The 24,913-nt window shown below is 39.9% G+C and overlaps 1 protein-coding gene across 4 annotated transcripts in view; it reads right to left on the reverse strand.

Annotated features, from left to right (window-relative positions):
* The window catches only part of INTS13 (integrator complex subunit 13), a 46,432-nt gene that overhangs the window by 5,658 nt on the left and 15,861 nt on the right, over nt 1–24,913 (reverse strand). For all 4 annotated transcript variants that reach the window (XM_006127680.5, XM_006127679.5, XM_006127677.5 and 1 more), the window contains exons 5-15: nt 24,764–24,844; nt 19,546–19,636; nt 17,138–17,266; nt 15,344–15,428; nt 12,461–12,550; nt 11,021–11,110; nt 5,651–5,829; nt 4,055–4,225; nt 3,525–3,679; nt 1,814–2,044; nt 408–547 (exon numbers count right to left, since the gene is read on the reverse strand). In XM_006127680.5, the coding sequence (XP_006127742.2) occupies nt 408–547; nt 1,814–2,044; nt 3,525–3,679; nt 4,055–4,225; nt 5,651–5,829; nt 11,021–11,110; nt 12,461–12,550; nt 15,344–15,428; nt 17,138–17,266; nt 19,546–19,636; nt 24,764–24,844 (1,442 nt within the window). The remainder of the gene's footprint in view (nt 1–407; nt 548–1,813; nt 2,045–3,524; nt 3,680–4,054; nt 4,226–5,650; nt 5,830–11,020; nt 11,111–12,460; nt 12,551–15,343; nt 15,429–17,137; nt 17,267–19,545; nt 19,637–24,763; nt 24,845–24,913) is intronic.

Consider the following 24,913-nt stretch of genomic DNA (forward strand, 5'->3'; position numbering starts at 1 on the left):
GGGACCACATACAAAGTAAAGTATTAACCGCATGTAAAACTATCACAGACTGGCCCTTGCTATGCAGCAATCCAATGTAACTCAAAACAGAGGCTTTGTATCATAAATATCAGTTCCCTGCACCTTTGACTTTAGAGTTAATTTCTCCACCTGGACCAAAATTGTTCAACTCCTAGTAAGACTCTGTTTGATTCCCCCTCTCCCGTGCTTTGTGTATAATAACTTAGCCACCACTCCCTTTAGCACGGAACAATTAAATCTACACACAGTATGTTCAAGAGATGTACCTTTACCTTATGCAAGCAAATATGAACTGTTGTGACAACTGCAAAAGAGATCTTGCAATTCACACCAGTTTTACTTAATTTACTATTTTTCTAAACCCTTTTGCTATCATTTTGGTGTACCTTTTGTTTTTTCCACTGGAGGTATTTCATCTATTGTAATAAGAGGCTTTTTGTTGGGTGGTTCAGGAGAATCAGGAGAATCTTTTATAACTTCAGCTTCTGCCAGTTCTTCTCTCTCACGATCCAATACACCTTTTAATCTTAAAAGAGCAGGGTAGGAGAAAAAAGGTGAGACATCAGAAAGCACCAACACCACATTTCTCATTTATAATGCACGTCAAGGTTATCTATATAACATCAGTCCTAGTATAACAATTGTTTTGTTTGTAAGTCATAAGAGAGATGGAAATAATGAGAGAAGGCATTGGCTAAATATTTTCTTGGAGGCAGGCCAAAATGAAGTGTGATTAACCTGAAACTCAATCTAATTTCAATTATCAATAATTATATTCCACACATTATTGTGATAACTGGCCGTGCTAGAGATTTACAAGTGAAATTGTTGCTAACTCTACTGCTGACTCTGGGTTTGAGCCTGAACTAATTTGCTTCCATCTGTCTCCCTACCTTTGTCTCATAGTAGAAAAGGAATCATTCTATTGGCCTTGACCACATGCACAGATGGATCTAAATATCATCAGCACGTTGGTAACACTGCAGGTAAACATCTATCTTTCCTAGATGCCATGTGTACACACAGAAGAGCACATACAAGTTGAATTTAGAGCCGATTAGCCATTTTTTCTGAGTCTCAACTTAATAACTTCTTGAGTTAGAAAGGACAAATAAGAGAAAATTCAAGACTAAACAGAATGTCAGCTGATCATTTGTGATCATGATCATCATACCAGCTAACAGGACAACTTTGTGTTTCTTAAGGCATGGAAAGTAGGCCCGTAGTCAATAAACCTTGATGCTTATCTACACAAAATTAAGTGCAGAGAAACTGGAACATCTATGTTTGTATAAGGATGCCTAAACAGTTAGTCAATCAGCCAGAGTTCAGGATAAATGAAATTTATTTCTCTATGGTTTTCAGTGACACTTCATATTAGGGTTTGTTTATAAAAAGTTATTAATAACAGATGTAGTATGTTACAAATAAGCATACACCTAAACAGAAGAAAGTAATCAACTTACACCCTGTTATTTTGGCCATTATAATAATGGATTAAGCACTTATTAAAACAATTTATTAAGCCCATCATAAACTGCTTAAGTGTACCTTAATATAAAGCACAAAACTAAATTTCAGATTTGGGAAGCTTATTTTAACATCAGAGAATTAGGCTTTTGATACTTAAGAGTTTACCTTTAAGTGCTTTCCATATGTGCCCTTTACAAACAAGCTAAAATCCATGTTAGTTAAACCGCTTAAACTTTTAAAAAGTGTAGTGCTAGAATGTGCTCCATATTCCACATTTCCCACCAGTATGTGAAAGCATATATTCATTCAGAAAATTCACCTCTCTGATTCCTGCCAGGGTTTTTCCAGTTCATAATCTTTCCCTGATTTCTCTGACTTGTCTTCTTTTTCTTCTCTTTTCCTCCCTCGCTTCTTGCGCTCCTCTTCTTCAGGAGGTTTGCTTCTGCAAGCCAGTAGACACTCCAAGACTCGCTGGTGTTTATCAGAGTTATTTATATGTGCTCGAACAAGGGTTTCCAATTCATTCCACATAATTCGGTATTGTTCATCTCTATTCACAGGCATAAAACAAAATCTTCACATATTTACACACACATACACATGTTCTCTCTCTCTCTTGGTTGTAAAAGTAATTTATTTTATATATTAAATAATCAAGGTTCAAAACAGTTACAGTCTAGTGCACTGTGCCTACATTTTCAAAAAAGTCTCAGTCAAGTAGACTTTCTCTAACTCCATTTTTACCAGAGTTCTGATTAGGGATGTAAAATCCTGTTTAATTGGTTAACTGGTTAAACACAGTTTTTAACCAATTTACCGATTAAGGGGGGTACTCCCTCCGCCCACCATGGGCAGGCTGGAGTGCCTCTCTCCCCTCCCCCTACTGTAGGCAGGGGCTGTTCCAGCCTGGCTGGAGCAGTCCCTGTCTGCGGCTGAAGGGGGGAAGGGGCACCAGCTCAGGTGAGCAGGCTGGGGTGGGGGGGAGGGGCCTCTCCTAGCCCCACACGGGGGCCAGGCAGGGCTACTCCCAGGTACCAGTTAACCCTAATGGGTGATGCTTACCAGGTAGAAGTTACCTGTTCACAGCCATATTTCTGATCACCTTGTATTGTTTCATTCTTGGAATCAATAGAGCCACATAATATGTGAACATGGTCAGTTGCTTCCAACAAACCTGAACAAACCTAAAAACCCCAAATCTCCTCTTGAGTCACAATCATCAATTTCCTGGGGTCACAACTATTGTAGAAACATTGTCAAAATCTATTAAAGTCACCTGAGCTAACCAACTCAAGGCAAAAAGAAACCTCTTTCAATAAAATACATCTGTTCACTGCCAGATTCAAATGTTTAGTGTTTCTCGAAGACAAAATTTGAAGACAAAACAATAATCATCATAACACTACAGAACTGAATAGTTTAAGTATCTTTCGTAGATAACTTTTTGTTCATGCTCATGCAACAGTCTCCCTATGGATTAGATTGCTGTACAAGAAATGCAGATCACTATTCCAACAGATGGGATATTAGAGAATTCCAAATTTGCTGTAGGGAAGTTTCATCTCTTATATAAAATGTTTGGACAATGGTATGGCTACTTTTCAGATAATCAAATATTAAAAATATGTTAAACATACAATAGCCTGGGAAGTCTCTAATTTCCACGATTCCAGTGGTGACCTGCATTTCTTTGTTCTAACCCACATTAAGGTCAAGATGGTGTTTCCCTGCATGGTTATGTTTTTCTTAAAAAAAAAAAAAAAAGTCTTAAATACAATAAAGATATAATTGAATCTGTTGTTCCCAAATACAATTGAGTTTTTCTTTCAACATAAAACCAGAGGAATAGGATTATAGCTCTAATGATGCAGCCAAACTATATTCAACATTTGTTTTGCCTGTATATATAGTTTAGCGCACTCTATATTACCTCTGATTGTTCACCTTAAAAATACAAGTTTCGCCTGGAATGTACGCAGATATGACATACTTTTTGCAAAAGCACAACAAAAATCAATAAATGTTAAAACCTTTTTGGACCCTTTCCCCTGGTACCAACTGTTGAAATGGGCAGTGGATCATTTTTCCTCTCCATATCTACTAAGTTGTACACTGTTTTCTGACAATTCAGCACATCCTCATCCGTCAGAGCTTCCTTCACAATAACACTGGCTAACGGCACTACCTTCAAGACAAAACAAAACAAACCAAAATCTGCATTTAGAAGCATTACCAGAGCTTGACATTAAAAGACAAAAATCCTTTAACCTACATTCTGAAGTGTCCCCACCTTGCATCCGTACATGACGTCTCCCTCTTAAACTAACAGCTTTGCGTGCAGCCGTTTGGATACAAAGTTATAGTTGTAAAATACACACAAAGTACTTAAACAAAAGTGAAAGCTAAAACTTTATTCTGATTTGGTTTTGTTTATTCTTCTATAGCACGCGATCAGCTATGCAGTTTTTATGATATTAGTTCTTCCACAAGTACAGTTTAAAATAAAATCTTATTCCAGAACAGAAAAAGAAAAGGAAATTACAGATCCATGATCACTTACAGCTTGCATGTTGAAGATGGTGGTTTGTGAAATAATCATAGGCCAGTAACGAGTATGTTTCTCTAACTGATCTTTTGCACGTTCCAAAGGAATCTCAAGACTTCCATCGATCTTATATCTGGAGTCTAGAAAAGGAGTTAATCTGTTTTCCCTCATAAATTCACCAAAATCCTAATGATAACCAAACAAGATAAAATTAGGAACTTCTCTAACAAAATAATTTTCACTGAATGGGTCAAACATCATTGCCTCCCTTATGAATAATGCAGAAAGGAAAAGGAATATAACCCTAAAAACTAAATGTTTACATTCAATAATCTCACAAGCAATTCTACTTTGGATACTTACGGAAGGGATGTTAACTATCGGGTATTTTACTTGTCGAGTAGTCGACAGAATTTTCATCGACTACTTGATAGGCACTTCTGCATTTCTCCTTTGAAATGCAAAAGAGCCCCCGCTGTGGCTCTTGTACATTTCAAAGTTGGCACCCGCATGCATCCCAGAATCAGTGGGACTTCCCGCTGGCGCTGGGCTGCACGCAGAGTTCCGCATTCCTCCTTTGAAATGTACAAGAGTCCCCAGTGGGGGCTCTTTTGCATTTCAAAGTGGAAGTGCAGCATGAACCCCAGGCTCCATGCTGCACTGCCAATTTGAAATGCCCCAGAGAGCCCAGGGGTCAACTGGGGATTCCCCAGTTGATCCTGGGCTCCACACCACATTTCAGTGGAACCCAGGATCAGCTGGAGTCCCCAGCTGACCCTGGGCTCCATGCAGGGCAGCACAGCACAGCTGATCCCGGGATCATCTGTGTGGCACTGCTGCTTTGAAGTAACCCCTTTTTACCCTCCTTTGCTGTCTCAATCTGATAGAGGCAGCAAGGGTGGGGGAGGGGAGCGGGAGGCAGGAAAATGGACTAGTCGACTGACTAGTCCTTAATCTCGCTAACATACAGAAAGCATTTAAGGAAGGTATTTGTCAATCTTAACTTCATGAAACCGTAGATTCACAAAACTGTAGGACATGGGAGGAAATGGATTGCTTTGGCTTAGTAATAAAAACTTAACATATGTAAACAAAATAAGGAATTATAGGCCACTTTTTGCTAATGTGCACTGAATGCAGAGGGTATCAATTAAAAACAATAAAATGGCTTTCCTTAGAGTGCATCCCCCACACCTGAGTCAATAAGCTCCAGCCCCTTTTTATTTGTTCAGCCCTGCTATTCACAAAGACGCCCATTGTGACAATTATCCTTCTGAGAGAGGACTGGATGCAGCTTACCTCTTTTGTCAAGATAAACAATATTTTAAAACTGTAACCAATGAGAACATTTCAGAAAGTTCATATTGCCTACAGACATGGGCTAGAGTTAGGAAGTTCCTATAAAGTGGTTGTCACGTGCATGCATGAGTGAGAGAATAAATGCTATTAATAGCAGAATGAAGAAATAGTTTATTCAGGTGTACCATTTTCTAATATGATAAGTAACTCAAATTCTGTTTTGTAGGAAATTGTGTTTCAACCTCCCCCCCCATCATCCCTGAATTTTGATGAATTGTTGAGTAATACTAAAAACATAAAATAGTATCTTACTGTAATCCTGTAGTCTGTGACTCTCCCACCACATCCTTCACTAATTGAAGGTGGATCTTCTAAAATTGACCGAGAACTGCTCAATACATGAAGGAAAATCTCTCCTCCGTGGCTACTAAGCATGTGACTAATCACTTTAGAGCCAGACTTGCGAGGTTGTTCCAATAAAACAGAACGGCCTATTAAAATTGAAATCAGTTTGATTACCTACTGAATACAGCAACTTACATTTAAAGATATTCTACAGGTTTATATTTAATCACCGAAGCACTCAACCCTTAGGAGGGTTAAACAAATGATAGTCTCTTACTAAACTCAAACTACAACTGTTTCCTGTGAAACTTTAATTCCTGCCTTTAAATAGGTTATTATAGGACTCTTCTTACATTACAGATTGAAAAGACAAACTATGTACTCTGTTTACTAGGGCTGTTTATTGCATTTAACTCACATGATTAATTCAAAAAAAATCAAATGAGATATAAAAAGATTAATCACAGTTTTAATTGCGCTTTTAAAAAAAAAGAGAATATAAATTGAAATTTAAATAGTTTTGGAATGTTTTTCTACCCTTTTAAATATATTATTTCAATTACAACATAGAATATAAAGTTCACAATGCTCACTATTATTTTATTACAAATATTTGCACTGCAAAAACAATAGTTTTTCAGTTCACTTCATACAAGTACTGTAGTGCAATATATTTATCGTGAAAATGCAGCTTACAAATGTAGATTTCTTCTTTGTTACATAAATGCACTTAAAAACAAACCATTGTAAAATCTTAGAGCCTGAAAATCCACTCAGTCCCACTTCTTGTTCAGGTAATTCCTTAGACTAATAAGTTTGCTTACATTCATGGGAGGTAATGCTTCCCACTTCTTAGTAGGGATGTTAAAATGCACTTCTTTTTGTAAATGTAACTGCTGAAATTTTCAGTGGTTAAAAGTTTACACATGGGTGAGGGAGGTGGTAGCCTGTGCTCTCAAGCACAGGCTCCCATCTGTTCCTCCCCTCCATGCTGCTGCTGCCTCTGTGGGAGGCAACAGTGCAGGGGGGGAAGGAGACAGGCAGCTCCTGCCTCTCTCACAGAGTCAGCAGCTGGGGAGGGTGTTGCTGCCTGTAACCATGAGGGTTAACCAATCAGCCCAGTCTCATTTAACTGTGTACACAAGTACACGTTCACATCCCTACTTCTTATTTACAATGTCACCTGAAAATGAGAACAGGTGTTCACATGGCACTTTTGTAGCCAGCGTTCCTAAATATTCATATGCCCCCTTCATGTTTTGGCCATTATTCCAGAGGACATACTTCAATGACGATGACACTTGTTAAAAAAAAAATCAATGTATTAAATTAATTTGTGACTGAACTTCTTAGGCAAGAACTGTATGTCTGTTGCTCTGTTATACCTGAATTCTACAATATATTTCATGTTATAGCAGATGATGACCCAGCACATTTGTTTTAAGAACACTTTCACAGCAGATTTAACAACACACAAAGGCACCAATATGATATTGCTAAACATAGCTACAGCACTCAACACATGAATATGAAGTACCTTCCAAAATCTGAGGGATGAGGTTCTAAGCCTTTCAGAAGTCTAAGAAGAGCGACACTACAATGCAGGAATTTTGGAACCCAAGCCACCAAAAAGGAAAGTCAGCCTTCTGTTGTTGGCATCCAACTCAGATGATGAAAATGAACAGGTGTTGGTCTGCATTGTTTGAACCACTATCAAGCAGAATTTGTCATCAGTATGGACTGGTGGTCAGGAATGCATCACTTGATGATGACCTGTTCTGTTCACTCCCTCTGGGGCATCTGGCATTGGCCACTCTTGGAAGACAGGATACTGGGCTAGACAGACCTTTGGTCTAATCCAGTATGACCATATTTATGCCACCTACAAGAGTGCCCTGTAAACACCTGTTCTCACTTTCAGGTAACATTGTAAACAAGAAGCGGTCAACATTATCTCCTGAAAATGTAAACCAAATGGTTTTGTCTAAGCAGTTGGCTGAACCAAAATGTAGGACTGAATGGACTTGTGGACACCACAATTTTACACTGTTTTGATTTTGAATGCAGTTGTTTTCTGTACATAATTCTACCTCTGTAAGTTCGACTTTCATGATAAAGAGATTGCACTACAGTATTCGTAACAGAGAAAATGAAAAATTCTGGTTTTTACAGTGCAAGTATTTGCAATCAAAATAAATATAAAGTTAGTGCTGTATCCTTGTATTGTCTTATAATTGAAATTAATATATCTGAAAATATAGAAAAACATGTGAAAATATTTAAAAAATGAGGAGTCCTATGGCACCTTAAAGATTAACAGATTTATTGGGCATAAGCTTTTATGGACAAAGACATTTTAAAATGTTTAAATAAATTGTATGAACAATATGATTAATCACTTGTCAGCTTATCTGTTGACAATTCAGAAAATATTCTTATGGAGACAAATATTTCTAAAAAGTAAAGAAAGTTTACATTTTATGTGGCCTGCTCATTATTTTCAACAACTCACAATATATCTTTGTCAATCAAATAGTGATCCAAACACATAACTTGTTTTCACTGAAAACCTGTGGTTCTCCAACTTTTTGGCCCATGACCGCCTGGCTCAATACAAACCTTTCCATGGACCACAAGTATCTAATGGAAAACCATCATTAAATTACATAATTATGTCCGAGCCATTTTGCTAGTGCTGTAGCTAGGGCGAACAGTTTAATTTAACCAGTAAGAAAGGAAATATTAATTTAAATTATTCAACAGATTAAGCACTTTAACTTTCTCATGTTTATTTAAAATGAAGTTTGATAAGCTAATATTACTCATAGACTTTAAGGTCAGAAGGGACCATTATGATCATCTAGTCTGACTCCCTGAAATAATATTATTTTATATCCAACAGAAAAGGGTCTCATATGTTTTCTTTATTTATTGTAGGAGTGGGGAACCTTTTTGGATCATAAGCCACTAACCCACAGAAATAAAAAAAATACAAACCACACCCTGCCAAAAAAAAACCAACCTTCATTGATATGGCCCCAAACTAAAACTCTTCACTCCTCTGGTGCTCCAGCCCTACTGGGGGAGTAAGAGGGAGAGGGAAAGAGACAGGGAGGACTGAGGTTCAGAGCTTCTGACAGGCCAGATTCACTCCTCTCGGGTTAAAGGGTTAGGTTTGTGGGTCCTACCCCCTCCTCTCAGGCTAGGGACAGAAATGGTGGGTTCGGTGTGCGGGACAGGGCTATCAGCAAGAGAGATGGGGGGTGCAGGATCTGGGCAGGAGGTGGAGTGCAGGAGGGGATGAGGGTGCAAAGTCTAGGTGGGAGATAGGATGTAAGAGCAGGCTGGGAGTAGGGTGTCTGGTCAGGGAAGCGGGCAAGAGCAAGGCAAGGTGCAGTGTGTGGCCAGGAGGGAGGGTGCAGGAGCAAGGGTGGGTGCAGGGGCGGGCGGGGGATAAGGTGTCTGCCCAGGGCTGAGGGTGCAGGTATGGGAGGGATGCTGGATCTCAGCCAGGGAGGCGGAGGGGAAACAGAACCCAGCCAATGGGAGAAATGGGGAAAGCCTCCAGGCAGCGCACCCGCATGCTGTTGTTCCCCAGCCAGGGGAAGGGGAGAGCTTATTTCTCACAAGCAAGATCGTGCAGTGAGGCTCGGGGCTCTCTCCATCCCCTCGTCAGTGAGATGCCAGCACTGGTGCCCCAACCTGCAGTCTAGGAACCACTGCTGAAGACTAAAGGCATGGTAAATATATAGTTTAAAAAAAAAACCCCAAAATATCTTGTGAGAATCATTTGAGCAATAGGCTCTCAAGATTCTTGGTTTCAAGGGATGCCATTTCATGGTCACAAAAGTAAAAAATGGCTTATTTTCTTGACATTAAGACTATGTATCAGAAAACCTTCTCTCTCAAAAGAAGGTATTTAGTAGTGTTATGGTAACAGTCAAATTTATCATTAGACTAAGCAAATCCTTTGTTGACCTCAATGATAATTATGTCAGTTTCAAGCAGATAAAATGCATCTGAGTATATACAAATAAACATAGCAAGTCATACAACCACTTATTTGGCTCAACTGTGAGCAGCAAGGACAGTGTTCAGCTTTCCTGGAGTCAGCTCTGATTGCTGACAGATGCCCATCTTTTAGCAATGATACATCCTGTCATATGTACCTTCGCTCAAAACTGGATTAAATTTAAAATGAAAGTCAAAAAAAGTTTCAATGGTGAGTAGACGAGAAGAGACTTTTAGTTTCTTGAATAAGACAGTGAGGGAAAGAAGAACACACTGAGACATTCTTATCCTGTTTTCGAATCTCTTCAGATTATTTGCTAGTTTTAGACCAACTTCCACTGAACTGATGAGAGTAAGAAACCCTATTTTCCAGTTTGATGGAAGAACACTTGGTTCTTTCAGAACAGAAATGTAATAATACTCAACACAATTAAGCATCATCATCAGACACACAACAGATTGGACTTCCCTGTTCCGGCATCCTTGGGATCTAGCTGTTCTGAACCAGGGAGTTTACCAGACCAGGGGAGGGTCAATGCTCTTCTGTTAGCTGCCCACACCCAGATTCTCTCTGGGCTGCGTGGCTCCCTACCCTGACGCCGGCCCCTGGGCTCCCCAGAGTGCTGCCAGTCCCGCGGCCATGAGGGTTTCCCAAACATGGCTGGACTTCCCTGAGGCACTTGCAGCCCTGCTGCAGCAGGGGGTTTCCTGACCATGTCCAGGGCTGCCTGACTGCCCTGCCGCTGCTAGTGTTCCCTGGCCAGGGCTGGGGCTCCCCAGACTCTGCTGGCCCAGTCAGGGCGCTCAAGCTGTCTCCCATTCCCAGCCTCCAAAGCTCTTTGGTTTAGCAACATCCGCAGTCCTCCCCCAGATCATGACGTTGCCGGATCAGACAGTCCCAGATTAGGGAGGTTAAATCTGTATTATTAATCAGCTATAGTGTAATTCAACAACAGATGCAATATTAAACTTCATGTATATTACTAAACACAGAACCTCTGCTGGGTTTCAGAAAAAACAATCAGGATTCCTCTCTTTCCCATCTCTTCTCCCCTATTTCTAGTCTTAAACTTAAATTGTAATTTTTATTCCATTTGCCTTCAAATATTATTGTCAGTCAATATCTAGATGTTTCCTGCACCATCTTGCTTCTGTATTATTGTTCTTTACTCAGATCATGTGTTAGTATGACTTCTGTAAAATAACGTGACTAACTGGTTAACATTTTGTACAATATGAATATACCTGCACACTTTTTTAGAAAGATTAATATTTTATTTGCAATATGAATGATTTTTACAATGTTTAGCTAAGATAACAATTTACCGTTGAGAAGAAAGTTTGTAAGGCAGGAAGAAGGTCGGCTATTTACATCTACAGGTGAGATTCTGTATGCACCAGTGCAATAATGCAATTCTGAAAAATAAAAATGTAGAAAGATTTATAGCTTAGTTACTAAAATATAATAGAACACACTACAAAGAGGTCCTGAAACTACTCTCTTACAAAATACCTAAATTAGCTGAAGTGATTTGTTTGTGAAATTTCTTTGAAAGAGGAATGGAAAAAATCCTTGCAGAGCAATCTTACTCGAGAATTAGAATATAGTTACAAACTGATGATGCAAACCACAGAAAAGTAATGTAGGGGAAAATACATTATCTGACCAGAAAATTACTGAACACTTTTAGCCAGCAACAAAATGTTTGCTTGGTAGAGAGTAGGGATGTCAGCATGTAGACAACTACACAATTAAGTGTTAAGCCTAAAATTATCAGTTAATCCCATCTACTCCGCCCCCCCCCACTTGCTGCCCCTGTATAAGAGGCAGCAAATGGGGGAGGCAGGAGCCGGTGCCCAAGAGGAGTCAGTTAAAAGCCAATTTCCCATGAGCACCAGATCTGCCTACCCCGCTGCTGCCTCTGATAGAGAGGCAGCAGCGCGGAGGGTGAGGGGGGGCAGGCAGGAGCCAACAAGTATGGTGGCTCGATGGACCTGCCTCCCCCCCACTTGCTGCCACCCACAGAGGCAGTGGGGGAGAGGAGGAAGGGAAGGCAATAGCCAGTGATGGGGGGAGCTGGTTTAAAAGCCAGTTCCCCCCAGTCCTGGTGTGCCACCTGACCCTTTGTGCATTGTTGCTTCAGGCCCCCTGCTGACAGGGGCTGCTGCCACCCTGCACTGCTGCCTCTGGCAGCAGGCAGCCAGTCTGTGTGGAGAGTTGGTTTTTAAACTGGCTCCTCTTGTAGACTGGCTCCTGTGTGCCACCCCGCGCTGTTACCTGATAGAGCGGCAACTGTATACGGTTGCAGGGGGACCCTCGAAAGTGTGGCTGGAGGCACACTGATTGTCAGCCTCACCCCCGGAGACTATCAAATAGTTATGTAACTGCTAAAATGTAATGTAGTAACACAATTATTCAATTACACGCTATCTAACATCCCTAGTGTAGAAGGAAAAAAAATCCTGCTTTTCCTTCTTTCCTATATAAATAAGTCGCTGATTAGCCAGCATCATGAGCATTCAATATAACAAAATACTGACTTCACCCATATAGTGGCAATAGAGGTTGCAGCCTATTTATAGGCCAATGAAGCAACCTGTGGCAATAGACAGAAGTATAGGAAACAAAAAGGAGAGGGGCAGTAGTGCAATCACTCAGGAGTAATATTTTTGAGGTTTGGATTCCTTTTGGAGGGGAGGGGGGAGAAACCTAGTACAAGACAGAAGGTGTTTCGCAAATATTTTTACAGAAAATACAGTACCTACCAACACTGTTTGTTCGTGGTGTACACCATTTTAATGTTACAGTTTCTTTAAATGTACCCTCTCTGCTATTTGCACCCAAATGATTATCACCTGCAACAGCAAGTTAGAGAAAATGCACCATTACAAATTAGTCAGTAGCCTTCAGTTTATTACATTACAGAATGCAAAAAATCTAGTCATTATAACCCTTATATAGATATAGGATGAGGCTACACAATCCATTCTATCATTTGGAGAGAGAGTGTTTATATACAAAATGTCTTACTTGAATCTGAACTTTATTTTGAAAAGAGATGTAAGCTCCTGGAACTGTTTTATTAGTCTGTCCCCTTGTGCCAAGGTATTTTTTGTTTATTGTCCATAAGCTGTCCCTGACTTGTACTAAAAATAACAGTGATAGAATCTTAAACTTAAATTGTGAACATCTACCTTAATTTTTGTACATTCTATCAAATCTCTCTTCCCTCACTGCTTCAATTAAAGATAAAACTGCCTAACATTTTTTGATCAAACATCACTCTCAAAAGTATTTGAGAAAATGTAAAAGATAATTGGGTAATTTATCCTTCATAATAACCTATGGTAATTCAATCTCTCTTTCTAAAACATCAAAAACAAAACAAAAAAATATTTTCCAAGTACCCCACCCATTTATTCCTAGGCCAGATGGTTCTACGTGACGAAGGGTAGGATATCTACTTCATATTTTTCAATATTTTAAAGGTGGAAGTTTGTATCTATAAAAAAGTTAACCCAACTGTGGCCTTACAATATTTGTGCATTAAATTAGAGCTTGGACACCCATACCATGTTTTTAGACAACAAGTATTCTATGTGGCAAAGCTGTTCATACTAAACTTGTTTCTAAAATGCAATGGAGTTAGACTAAATTTTATTAGAGGATTGTAAGAGATGAAGCCAAAAGCTAAAGATCATACTGTACGAAGAAAAAACTGTAGGAGAATATGGTTCAGTTCTCAAATGATCTGCCTCAATTTTAAGAGTTCAGTCTAATACATTGAACTTACCAGTTGTCAGCTACAGGAATTTTAATCTAGCATACCCAGATGTACATCAGAGATTATGATACTTTCATATGCTCATCTGATTGTCTTAAATTTATGGAAACAAATCTGTGAGTCTGTGAGTGAAAGAGCTGACTACCATTATCATTTAGACATTGACATACAGCTACCTGGATGGAGAATACTTCCTACAAAGTCAAAGAGAACTTGGCCTGTTACAGATCCATGCCGTGTACTATACAACTACATTCTACTTGCAAACCTGAAAAGTGGTACATGAAAGATACTTCCAGATCAAGTAATTCCCTGAAATCCTAAAAGTCAGAAAAGCATTCTGGAAAACACAAACAGATTTGTCACTAGCCCAGAAATGGATCTAGTTCATAATATTTGATGCTGCCACTGCAATGAAGAAAGGCTGTTGTAGGGCTACCTGACCTTAATAATTCAGATACATTTTACAACTAGTTGTGGGTAAAATTTTTGAAACTATATAAATGACTGGTGGTTTAAGTTGTTTTAGAAAGTGGAACTTCAATGCCTAAGTCAGTTAAGCACTTCTGAAATGTTACCTCCTATATAGGATTTCAATATTCTATGCAACACCTATAAGCTTATGGGGCTGGGAATGTATTTAGTTAGCTAGTTTTTGGGGGATCCATGAATCAGAGTTTGTCACGGTAACATTAATAAACGTATCTTTAATACAAACAAAAGTACAGTCAATTTTATACTACATTTAATTTATGTTTCAAAGACACAGCAACAACTGGAGTCTTTCAAAAATCTGTCCTAAGCAGTACATTTATTTTGCAGCATGAAAATATGCTGAACAATTTTTCTAAATTCAGTAAGAAAGTTGAAATCCTGAATAATTGTTTAAATATTTATTTTAACAACAAACAACAACAACAACAGTGTTCAGAAAGGGGACAGTAGATTTTGTAAGGTTTGGCTATATTGTTGTGTAATGAAGAGATTGTGCCCACAAACCTGTGAGGTCAAAGGGTCATATATAACGTGAAAACAAAATGGCGCAGAAATGGACAGTAATGGTTATCCACAATTTTGTTGGAAGGAATAGAAAATCTCTCAAACTCAAAATATGAAAGTCATTTTAAACTTTTTTCACTCACACGAAGATTTATATATAACAGGTCACCTTTCAGCTCTCAACATGTATAACTTGTCTATGGTTTTATAAAATTGCTTTTGTCAGTTCTAAGTCTTTAGTTTGAGACACTAATCAAACACTTTGCAGTAAATTAACCCATGCAACTAGGCAAAAAAAGAACTCTTTGCTCTCACCCATTATTTTAGATTTTTCTCCTTTTGATACTGGTTAGTCTCTGTCAGTTACATTTTAAATAAATGACAACCACTCTGATATGAAATCCTCCCTCTTGCTCAAATATTCCTGAATTTTTGTTCAAGCATCCGGTCTCTTAATTCATGAACTGGCATTCTTAGATCCATGTGACAACTGACATCCCTCTGGTGCAATCAAAACACACACATTCTAACTGCATGTTTCATTTAGTTTGATGTTTATATAGGTTATCCTTGTCTTCATTATGTCTTCTCTTTTAAAAAAATAAATCAGTTAAACCAAATATTCCAGGACCAATTCATTTTACATTATACCTCAAAAATTTGCAAAGAAAAATTACAATTAAAAAAAAAATCTGTCTTTAATTAGTTAAATCTTATGTCCTTAGTAAATTAAAGTCTGCATTAATTTAAAGCCCAGATCCTGAGCTTTTTGAATGATCATAAACAGTTTTATAAAAGTATTTTATTATAGACATTTTCAATTCTTAGATTATTACTTACATTTTTACATTTTTTTCCTACTTACCACTTTTTAGAAAGTCTACGTGTGCATCTTTGTGATGAAGAAGTTCAACATCATAATTGGCAGATGTGTTAGCATGTTGTTCTTCCTTTAAATAAAAAGGAAATAAAAAAGAAACCAATTACATTTTGTTTTTATTTTTTAAAATGGAGAACGATATTCTACATTTTACCTTTCAGAAAAAAAAAAAAATTCCATGTGAATCAGACAACAAGGGATTGCAACGTTAAGGGATCTGTTTGCTTTCTGATCTATTTAAAGATGCAATAGCCTGTTTTTCTTTAAATATATGGTATTTCTATTTATATAAATGGCATAAATATGCATTATTTATGCCATAAAGATGTATAAAACACAGATAAATAACACAGACAAATTCTAGTTTTTCCCCCCCTTTCCTTTTCTTCTGCAGCATTAAAAAGATACCTAGTATTGTCTTACACACAGTTAAAAGAAACAGATTAGGAAACTGTTATAGTTTCCTAACCAGCACCTGGTAATTCTCTCCACCACAGTCTGTTGGCAGAATCAATTTTATCTTTGGAGAACTTCTTTTTCATCTGAAATAACAAAAGTAACCACATGTTCCTGCAGTTGAGAAAAAGAAGCTATTCAAACTGCAGGCATGAAATTAAAGACTGGTTATGTATTAAAAGAAGGACATAGCATCTTTAAACAGACGCAGCAGATCAGCAAACACCATAAACAGTAAATTAGCAAAAACAGAATAGTAATCTTGGGGGATTTATTTTGAGTAAATAGTATGCCAGGGAACCAAACATATTCTATTCCCCCCCAAAAAGACAAAGACTGGAGAAAGAGGCATACCAGTAGCACACAGGGCAATAAGTTACAAATAAGGTATTTGTGAAACTAAAATAAAAAAATTACGTTTATACTGTCATTCATGTGAAAGCTGAAAATTATCAAAAAACTCAAGTAAGTAAACTGACACTAACTCACATCCATACACTACCATTATTTATTCATTTTAAAGAAGTGAGCACTGAGTAATAATGTTGACACTTATTTTTTCTTTTGTGCATTCTTTAGTTTTGCTAATAAAAACTCTCCTCCCTTTTGATGGCAGTGCTCTCAGTCTGGCAGCAAAATGTAATTGAAGCTCGGGGGTTCCTACTTACTAAAAGCCAATTAGAATATTTAATTACAGTAATTGTCATCCCACTGGCAATGCAAATTAATTAAAAATAAATGAGATGAAGGCACGTAGATAACTTCTAGGGGGAAAAATTATTTAATATCTTCCATTACTAGACACACAATTTTCCTCTCCGCCTCTTGGTTAAGCAGCTCCACACCAGTTGAAAAACCATTATTCTTGGTCAGAAACTATTAGTTACAAACACCTTTATGTTGGTTGGGCATGAAAATGAAACAGAGGAAAAAAGACTCACTAAGCCACTAAAATGCACAAAGGTCAAAAATATCTAATGAATGTAATTTTAAGAGACAAAAGAATCACAGACAAAGTAATTTGAAGCAAACAAGATTATACTTATATAAAATAATATGAAGTGGACTCAAATAGCACTTGTATTTGCCTAATTGAATTGCTGACATAGCAATACAGCATTTTGTTCTGTGATCCTTCTTTTTTTCCTTCTTAAAATGTACTAACCTGGTCACAGACATTGAATGTGGGCTAATAAAAAAAACAGAAAATATGATATGGAGAGAAAAACAATGTAAAAATTCAATTAAAATAAATATTAATTTTTCAAAACAATTTAAAAGTGATGCAGCTACTTAACCATAAAAATATAGATACTATCTTACCTTCATCGGGATATTAGTTATTGTGGTTGAAGCCAGATCAAAGTGTTGCTGTACTAAAACATTCAGTTTTGTAGCCAGATGCCGTCCAGCACGGACACTATGTACTTCGCTGGTTAAGACAGGAGAAAGCTTAAAAAAATGGACATAGACTGTATAGTATCAGTGTTTACTGAGATCATATAACATACAAATCACTCAAAATCTTAAGCTTAAAAAGATATGCATCGCCAAGTTCAACAGAAAATGCCATGCGTTATGGTTTCTAAGAAGGAAAAAGGATATAAACATTTGTAAAGTCATCTTAGTGCTATGATGATCTTGGTTCAGTCATCATAACTGACTTAGACAAACATGCTGAACACCAGAGACTTGTTAAATTGTGACTCTTTCCAGCCAACAAGAGGCCACCTCAGTGCATGGAACTGCAATCCAAGAACTTCTGGGTCCTAATCTCAGATCTGTCATAGGGCCCGAGGTAAGTCTATCTCCATTTCCCAGTCTGTAAAGTGGGGACAGTAGTCTTATCTGCCTAACTCACATGTGTGTTTCACAGAGACTTCTGAAGAGGTAAATGCTATGAGTCATGAGTTGATATAAAGAATTGCTAGGAAGTCATGTCTAATTTTCCTTGCCTAGAGGACTGTATTACAGACGGGAACTTCAGGATACGGTGAACGATCAAGAATACTTTCTGCATTCCACACTTACTGCATAAATACTTACTACACTATACATGGGGTATATGAAGTTTGTAAAGCATTGTGAAATTCTGTGGGAGCTTAACTATTATATTTATTTTTATTCCTACAAGAGATACAGAGTTGGATTTATTTCATGTTCAGAGTGACAGTTTAAAAATAATTCTATGCGCATTTGATAATGCACATAACGGCACTATCATATCAGAAAGGTTTCTTTAAAAAATATGCATTTGCCTCAGTTACAGTCTTATAATTATTAAATCAGAGCAGGACTGAAAACAGCAGAGAACAATGGCATATGCCATTTGGTGCATGTGTGGTTTCTGATCTAGTCACTACAAATATTTAGATTTCCCAACTGCATGCATTGTAAATAAGTAATATGAAAATAACAATGTACAGAATAATTTTAACTGTCACAATATTATTTATAACACAATTTCTTTCTTTTATTGGTATGTGAATAGGTACTAAAGGATTTTATCAACTGCTGATACTGCGAGCATGCTTGCAAAATCACCCCGTTGGAAGCACATATTCTTTCCACGGACATTTAATTAAAAAGATACAAGTCCATTTACAAAGTTTAAAATGTTTAATAATATTCATGCTTTGGCAGGCTATCAAACCCAGCAACAAAAATTTGTGAGAGGAAGTAGAGGTTCCTCGGGGCCAGTAGTGCGTTCTTCCGTGGAGACAGAAGATCCCAATGACATCAGCCACACCATTACACAAAAGTCTTGTTTTTCAATTATGCTCTAATCCTCCAAAATTAAAACTAACGGTTCTTTCAAGAGGTCACTAAAAAATTTAATCTGCAAAATCGGCAAGGTTGAATGGCTTTACTACGAAGTCGTCAGTTAGCAAAAACAACAACAACAAAACAACCCTCAAGCAGGCTGAAAAAATGGCTATCGTAACTCCATGTCAACTGCAGAAGGAAAAACACACAGAACACAGCAATAACATTTCTAGGTCACCTTTTTCAAAAGTTGCCACTTATGCCTTCTCCTTTACAGATAGTTCCTCAGGGTGCATCTACAAAGCTGGGCTTAACTCTAAATAATATATGCAAATTGAGCTATGTCAATTGCATAGCTGATTTCCAAATTGGGAGTGTCTACACAGCACTTATTTCAAAATAGAGCACTCTTCCTCCCACTTCCCTTACTCCTCGTACAATGGGGGTTACAGGAGTTGGAGTAAGAAGTTCTCCAGCTTGACAGTATTTTTACATTTTTAAATAACTGCCTGCTGTATAGACACGGACTAAGTTATTTTGAAATAATGCTAGTTATTTCAAAATAATGTTGCTGTGTAGATGTACCCTCAGAGACAAGATACTCAAAACATTACTAATACATTTTCAACATGTGTTTGTCTACCAGAGCCAGGAATACATTACAAACATATGTCAATGTAACTATGTCACTCAAAAGGTGTTAAAAAAATACACATCCTGAACAACAGTTATACCAGCCTTAACCCTCATGTAGAGAGCACTATGTAGAGAACTTCTCCAGTCAAAACAGCTGTTGCCTCTCAGGAAGTAACAGAACTCTCTCCTGTCAGCATAGGAGATCTCCATTTAAGCACTAAAGTGGTGCAGCTGTGGCGACGTAAGGTTTTAAGTGTAGATCTGCCCTAAGTTAGTTTGTAACACTTGCGGTATCTTTTTTTTTTTTAAAAGCAATTTAAGCTCCTTACCTCTTTTTTAAGGCGATCTGAAACAAGGCTATCTTCACCAACTGGATAGGTGTGGATTAATACCAATTCACACTTCTGGATCTGCATGAGGCTTAGAAATCAAATATTTTATTTAGTAGGTCAGCAATGCAGCTATGTTCCACACAATACATGCCAGCTTTTTTCCATGCAAAACAAGCTTGATTTCCTGAACACACAACATTCTTTTTTCAATTTGTTTCTCAAATTTTGACAAAGATACCAGCTTTCCCACCCCCCCGCCCAAAAAACCTATTTGAAAAAACTAAAAGCAATTTCTAACCACAGAAGTTTTTGCAAGCTAACGTAACAAGCACATAAAACTTGTAAGGTGGCAGGGGGCTCCCTGCGAGAGGGGCCAGAGAACACGGTCTGCCAGCTATATACATTGATCAAAGATTTAATCATCAGCAGCATCAGAAGTTCTTCAGATACAGTAGTTACAGAGATGTTTTCTACAGCTAGGCTAAATTATCTTCCTTGCCCTACCTCACTGCTTTAAGAGATGGTTGTTGTTGTTCGTCCATCGTATTCGAAGAGGACCTTGACATCTAACGGGTTGTGGACTGTCCACGGTGTGTCCGCAAATGGCTGATAAGGCCGATACGGGCACGGAATGTTCTGCCACATGTCGGGCAGACATGTGTGGGCACCACTGTTGCAGCTTTTGCAACTCTGGCTTTACGGAGTGCTCGCTTCTCTTGTGCTATGGTTGTCCTTCTGGCTTCAGATGTTTGACAGCCTTGGTAGATCAGCGTGTGCCATGTTGATCGGTCTTGTGCCAGGGTCTCCCAGGAGGTGGTGTCAATATCCAGGGACTTGAGAGAGGCTTTAAGCGTATCTTTGTATCGCTTCTTTTGTCCCCCGTGCGATCGCTTCCCTTGAAACAGCTCACCATAGAAGAGCTGTTTAGGGATGCGATGATCTGGCATCCTTGCAACATGGCCTGCCCAGCGTGTCTGAGCTTTCATCAGCAGGGTGTAAACTGACGGCAGACCTGCTCTAGAAAGGACTTCTGTGTCTGGCACCTTATCCTGCCACCGGATCCTCAGAAGTCTGCGGAGGCAAATCGTGTGGAAGTGGTTCAGTTGCCTAGCGTGCCTCCTATATACAGTCCAAGTCTCACTGGCATACATCAGGGTAGTTAACACTACTGCTCGATAGACTTTAAGCTTTGTAGCAAGGCTTATTCCACGGCGGTCCCACACTTTGGTCAGCAGTCTGCCGAATGCAGAGTTTGCCTTGGCGACTCTGCAGTTGACCTCGATGTCAATTGTCACTGCGCGGGAGAGGGTGCTGCCAAGATATGTAAATTGGTCCACTGCTTGCAGCTTTTGTCCCTTCACTGTGATGGTGGGCACTTGATGTTGAGCTTTCGGAGCTGGCTGGTGCATCACTTCGGTTTTCTTTGTGTTGATGAGAAGGCCGAAGTTGTCGCATGCTGCTGCGAATTTGTCAATGCTGGCTTGCATTTCCTGCTCTGATCCAGCATTCAGGGCGCAGTCATCAGCAAAGAGGAGATCTCGTAGCACAGTCTCCTTTATCTTGGTGACAGCCTGGAGTCTTCGCAGGTTAAACAGTTTCCCATCGGTCCTGTATCTCAGTCTGATTCCCAAGGAACTGTTCTGAAAGGCGTCTGACAGCATGGCTGAAAACATTATGCTGAACAGGGTCGGTGCCAGCACACACCCTTGCTTGACGCCGTTTGTGACGGGAAAGGCCTCTGAAGCTTCTCCATCATCCAGAACACGAGCCGTCATGCCGTCATGGAACTGACGTACCATCAAGATGAATATGTCAGGGTACCCAAACTTCGACATGATGCTCCACAGACCTTCGCGACTGACAGTGTCAAAAGCCTTGGTGAGATCCACGAAGATGATGTACAGTTCACGATGCTGCTCTTGACACTTCTCTTGGAGCTGTCGGGCTGCGAAGATCATATCCACCGTGCCACGCTCTTTGTGGAAACCGCACTGTGTCTCGGGTAATAAACCCTGTTCCAGGTGGTCAATCAGACAATTCAGCAACACTCGTGCAAGGATCTTACCTGCGATGGAAAGCAGTGATATTCCTCTATGATTATCGCAAGCTTGTCGATTTCCTTTCCTCTTGTAGAGGTGTACGATGGACACGTCTTTCAGTTCCTGAGGAATAGATCCTTGATTCCAGAAGGACTGGAACAGCTGAGTGAGTTTGTCGACAAGCACTGCACCACCACCCTTAAAGACTTCCGCTGGGATCGCATCAGATCCTGGGGCCTTGCCACTGGACAGCTGGCTGATGGCCTGTAAGGTTTCAGTCTCTGATGGTGAGACATCCAGGCTGTGGTTGATATCCGCCTGGGGCATTCTATCAATTGCCTCGTTATTGATGGAAGATGGGCAGTTCAGTACGGATTGGAAGTGCTCAGCCCAACGCTGTAAAATCAGAGCCTTCTCAGTAATGAGAGTTGCACCATCTGAGTCCAGTAGAGGGGAACTCCCTGAGGGCTGAGGTCCATACAAGGATCTAAGGGCTTCGTAGAACCGTTTGGCATCGTTTCTATCAGAAAACTTCTGGATTTCATCTGCTTTGGCACTCAACCAGGAGTCCTGCATCTTGCGAAGCTTGCTCTGTACGATCCTGCGAATGTTGTTGAAGGCATTTTTCTTAGCTGTTGACGATGGGTCATTCTGATGAGCACGGTGACGGCGATGCTTTTCAGCAAGTATGGCCTTGATCTCTTCATCGTTTTCATCAAACCAGTCCTGCTGTTTCCTGTGTGAGGGTCCAAGAACCTTTAGTGAAGAAGAGTGCACAATATCCCGGAAGCGTTCCCAGTCCTTCTCAGCATTTTCCTCTAATTGCAGCTCTAAAAGTTGGTTGCCAAGATCTTCTGCTAGTAAAGCTGCTGTGTTGGGGTTCCTCAGTCTACTGACATTGATCTTTTTCATCACAGCTTTGTTTCCCTGCGGACGTCTCTGTGGCTTGATGTGAAAGCTTAATTTGGAGATAAGTCTGTGGTCAGTCCAACAGTCAGTACTCGGCATGGCCTTGGTCACCCTTACATCCTGTCTGTCTTTCCTCCGCACAATGACATAATCAATGAGATGCCAGTGCTTAGAGCGTGGGTGCATCCAGGACGTCTTTTTGCAAGCGGGCAGGCGGAAGATGGTATTGGTGATGATCAAATCATGAGCCGCACATGTCTTCAGTAATAGTAGGCCATTGCTGTTACATTTACCGATTCCTTTTTTTCCAATGACGCCATCCCAGGCAGTGTGATCAGATCCTACTCTCGCGTTGAAATCGCCAAGTAGAATCAGCCTGTCAGTGCGCTTCACGGATGAGAGTAGGGCATCGAGATCTTCATAAAACTTGTCCTTTACTTCATCCGGATTCGTCATTGTGGGCGCGTAAGCGCTGATCAGTGTGGCTTGCTTTCCTCTCGGTAGTGGAAGATGCAGTGTCATGAGTCGGTCATTCACGCCCTTGGGAAGACTGGCAAGTTTGCGGACAAGATGATTCTTAACCGCAAAGCCAACTCCAGATTCACGACGTTCGTCACTGCTGCGTCCACGCCAGAAGAATGTGTAACCACCTCCTGTTTCCATGAGCTGACCTTCATTTGCTAGACGAGTTTCACACAGGGCCGCAATATCGATGTTAAATCTTGTGAGCTCTCTGGCGACCAGGGCTGTTCTTCTTTCTGGTCGATCTGCTGAAGGGTTGTCTTGAAGCGTGCGTACGTTCCATGTGCCAATAGTGAGTGGTGTCATCTTGCATTTTGTTTGAAATTTTATTGTTCGACCGCATGAGATGGGATCCCCTCCAGCCGCGGTAAGCTGGCCAGGGTTCTATGAAGCAAACAATGTTTAGGGCACCTTTTCTAGCCCCTTCCTCTTACTATGGAGGTGAGCAGTGCAATCCTAAAGAGGGCTGCTCAGTCACTCAGGTAGACGCCGAATCCAGCTGTTGCTTCAGCCAGCAAGAAGACGACCATTAGACCTGAGCCGCCTGTATGCAGGTCCGCGGCTACAGCTCCCAGTGTATCCACACCTGCTGTTTCGTCGCTCGCCCGTCGCCACAGGACTTTAAGGTTTACGGGAATTAGAGGATGTCGAGATGTCAAGACTTGCGCGTGAATTGGATTAAAGTGAGGGAGAGGTGCGCATAGTCAGCCTCACTCTCTCTTCCCAGATTCCATCTTGCTCCAATGGCAGGACTAATGTCAAGACGGTTGGAGATGGACTGGGCGCAGTGATTGACCAGGGCATCTTTCATGTCTTGCCATGCTCTTAGCATACCACATCGCTTGCAGAAACCACCTTCATGACCATTGGTCCTATTCTAGTAGGTCTCATCCGCTCGATGAGATGAGCGGTGGGGTGTATGGGGTGGTAAGGGAGGGGTAGCACCTCTGATGTACGGGCATGTCGTGTCCTTTTAGGGCAGCTCGTCCACCTTTGGTCCCCACTTGTCACTCAACTCTCACCTGTGGCTCCTAGTAGCTGTAGCATGTGCAGCGGCCACACCCCGGGCAACAGCTTCGACAGGCTGGCTAAACCAGGTTGAGAGTAGCCATCAGGTCATCGACCTTCGGTGAGATAGGGACTTGTCTTTAAGAGATACCACTCTAAAGAAGCACTGCCTTATGCAGAGCTCTGGTATCAGAAAACATAATGGTTATGCTCAAGATCTCAGATTACAGGATTGTGTTCCAGTATCTTCCTCATATAGTTTCCCATCTCTGTTAAACAGTTGTTGACTTGAGTCCCACGACTTGAACTCAAGTCCGACTTAAGTCCTAGGTGACTTGGCTTGAGACTCGACTCGGGTTCATTGTTTGTGACTTGAGACTCGACTTAAGACTTGCTAATTTTGTTAAATCAACTTGGTGAAAAAATTGTCCGGAAATGCCGATATTGATGTTTTGTACAAAAGTGACTTGACATTTTTAAAATTAAGACTTGAGACTCAACTTGGGACTTGACTCGAAAGTGACTTTAAGGACTTGACACCTGACTTGAGACTTGAACTGTAGTGACTTGAGACTCGACAATGACAACTTGAAGACAACACTGCTGTTAAATGTTCAAATAGCCCATCCAGATAAGTTTGCAAATAAACAGCATCATATAGTTCAATAATTATTAAAAGGCACACCAAAGCTGGCACATGTAAGAAAAAAACCTGTGCTTATGGATTGAACACTTACTGATCTGAATTAGCGGCAAGCTTGTTATGCTCATGAATAGTTTCTTGGACACAGTCTTCAAGCATTCGAACATGACTGTCACTAAAAGAAAAAAGAAAAAAATGTTTGTTTCCTTAGAAAGAGAGAAAAAATGACGTTAGTAAAAGGCTT

Source organism: Pelodiscus sinensis, chromosome 1, assembly GCF_052426305.1.
Source record: "Pelodiscus sinensis isolate ZL-2025 chromosome 1, ASM5242630v1, whole genome shotgun sequence".
Lineage (NCBI taxonomy): Eukaryota > Metazoa > Chordata > Testudines > Trionychidae > Pelodiscus > Pelodiscus sinensis.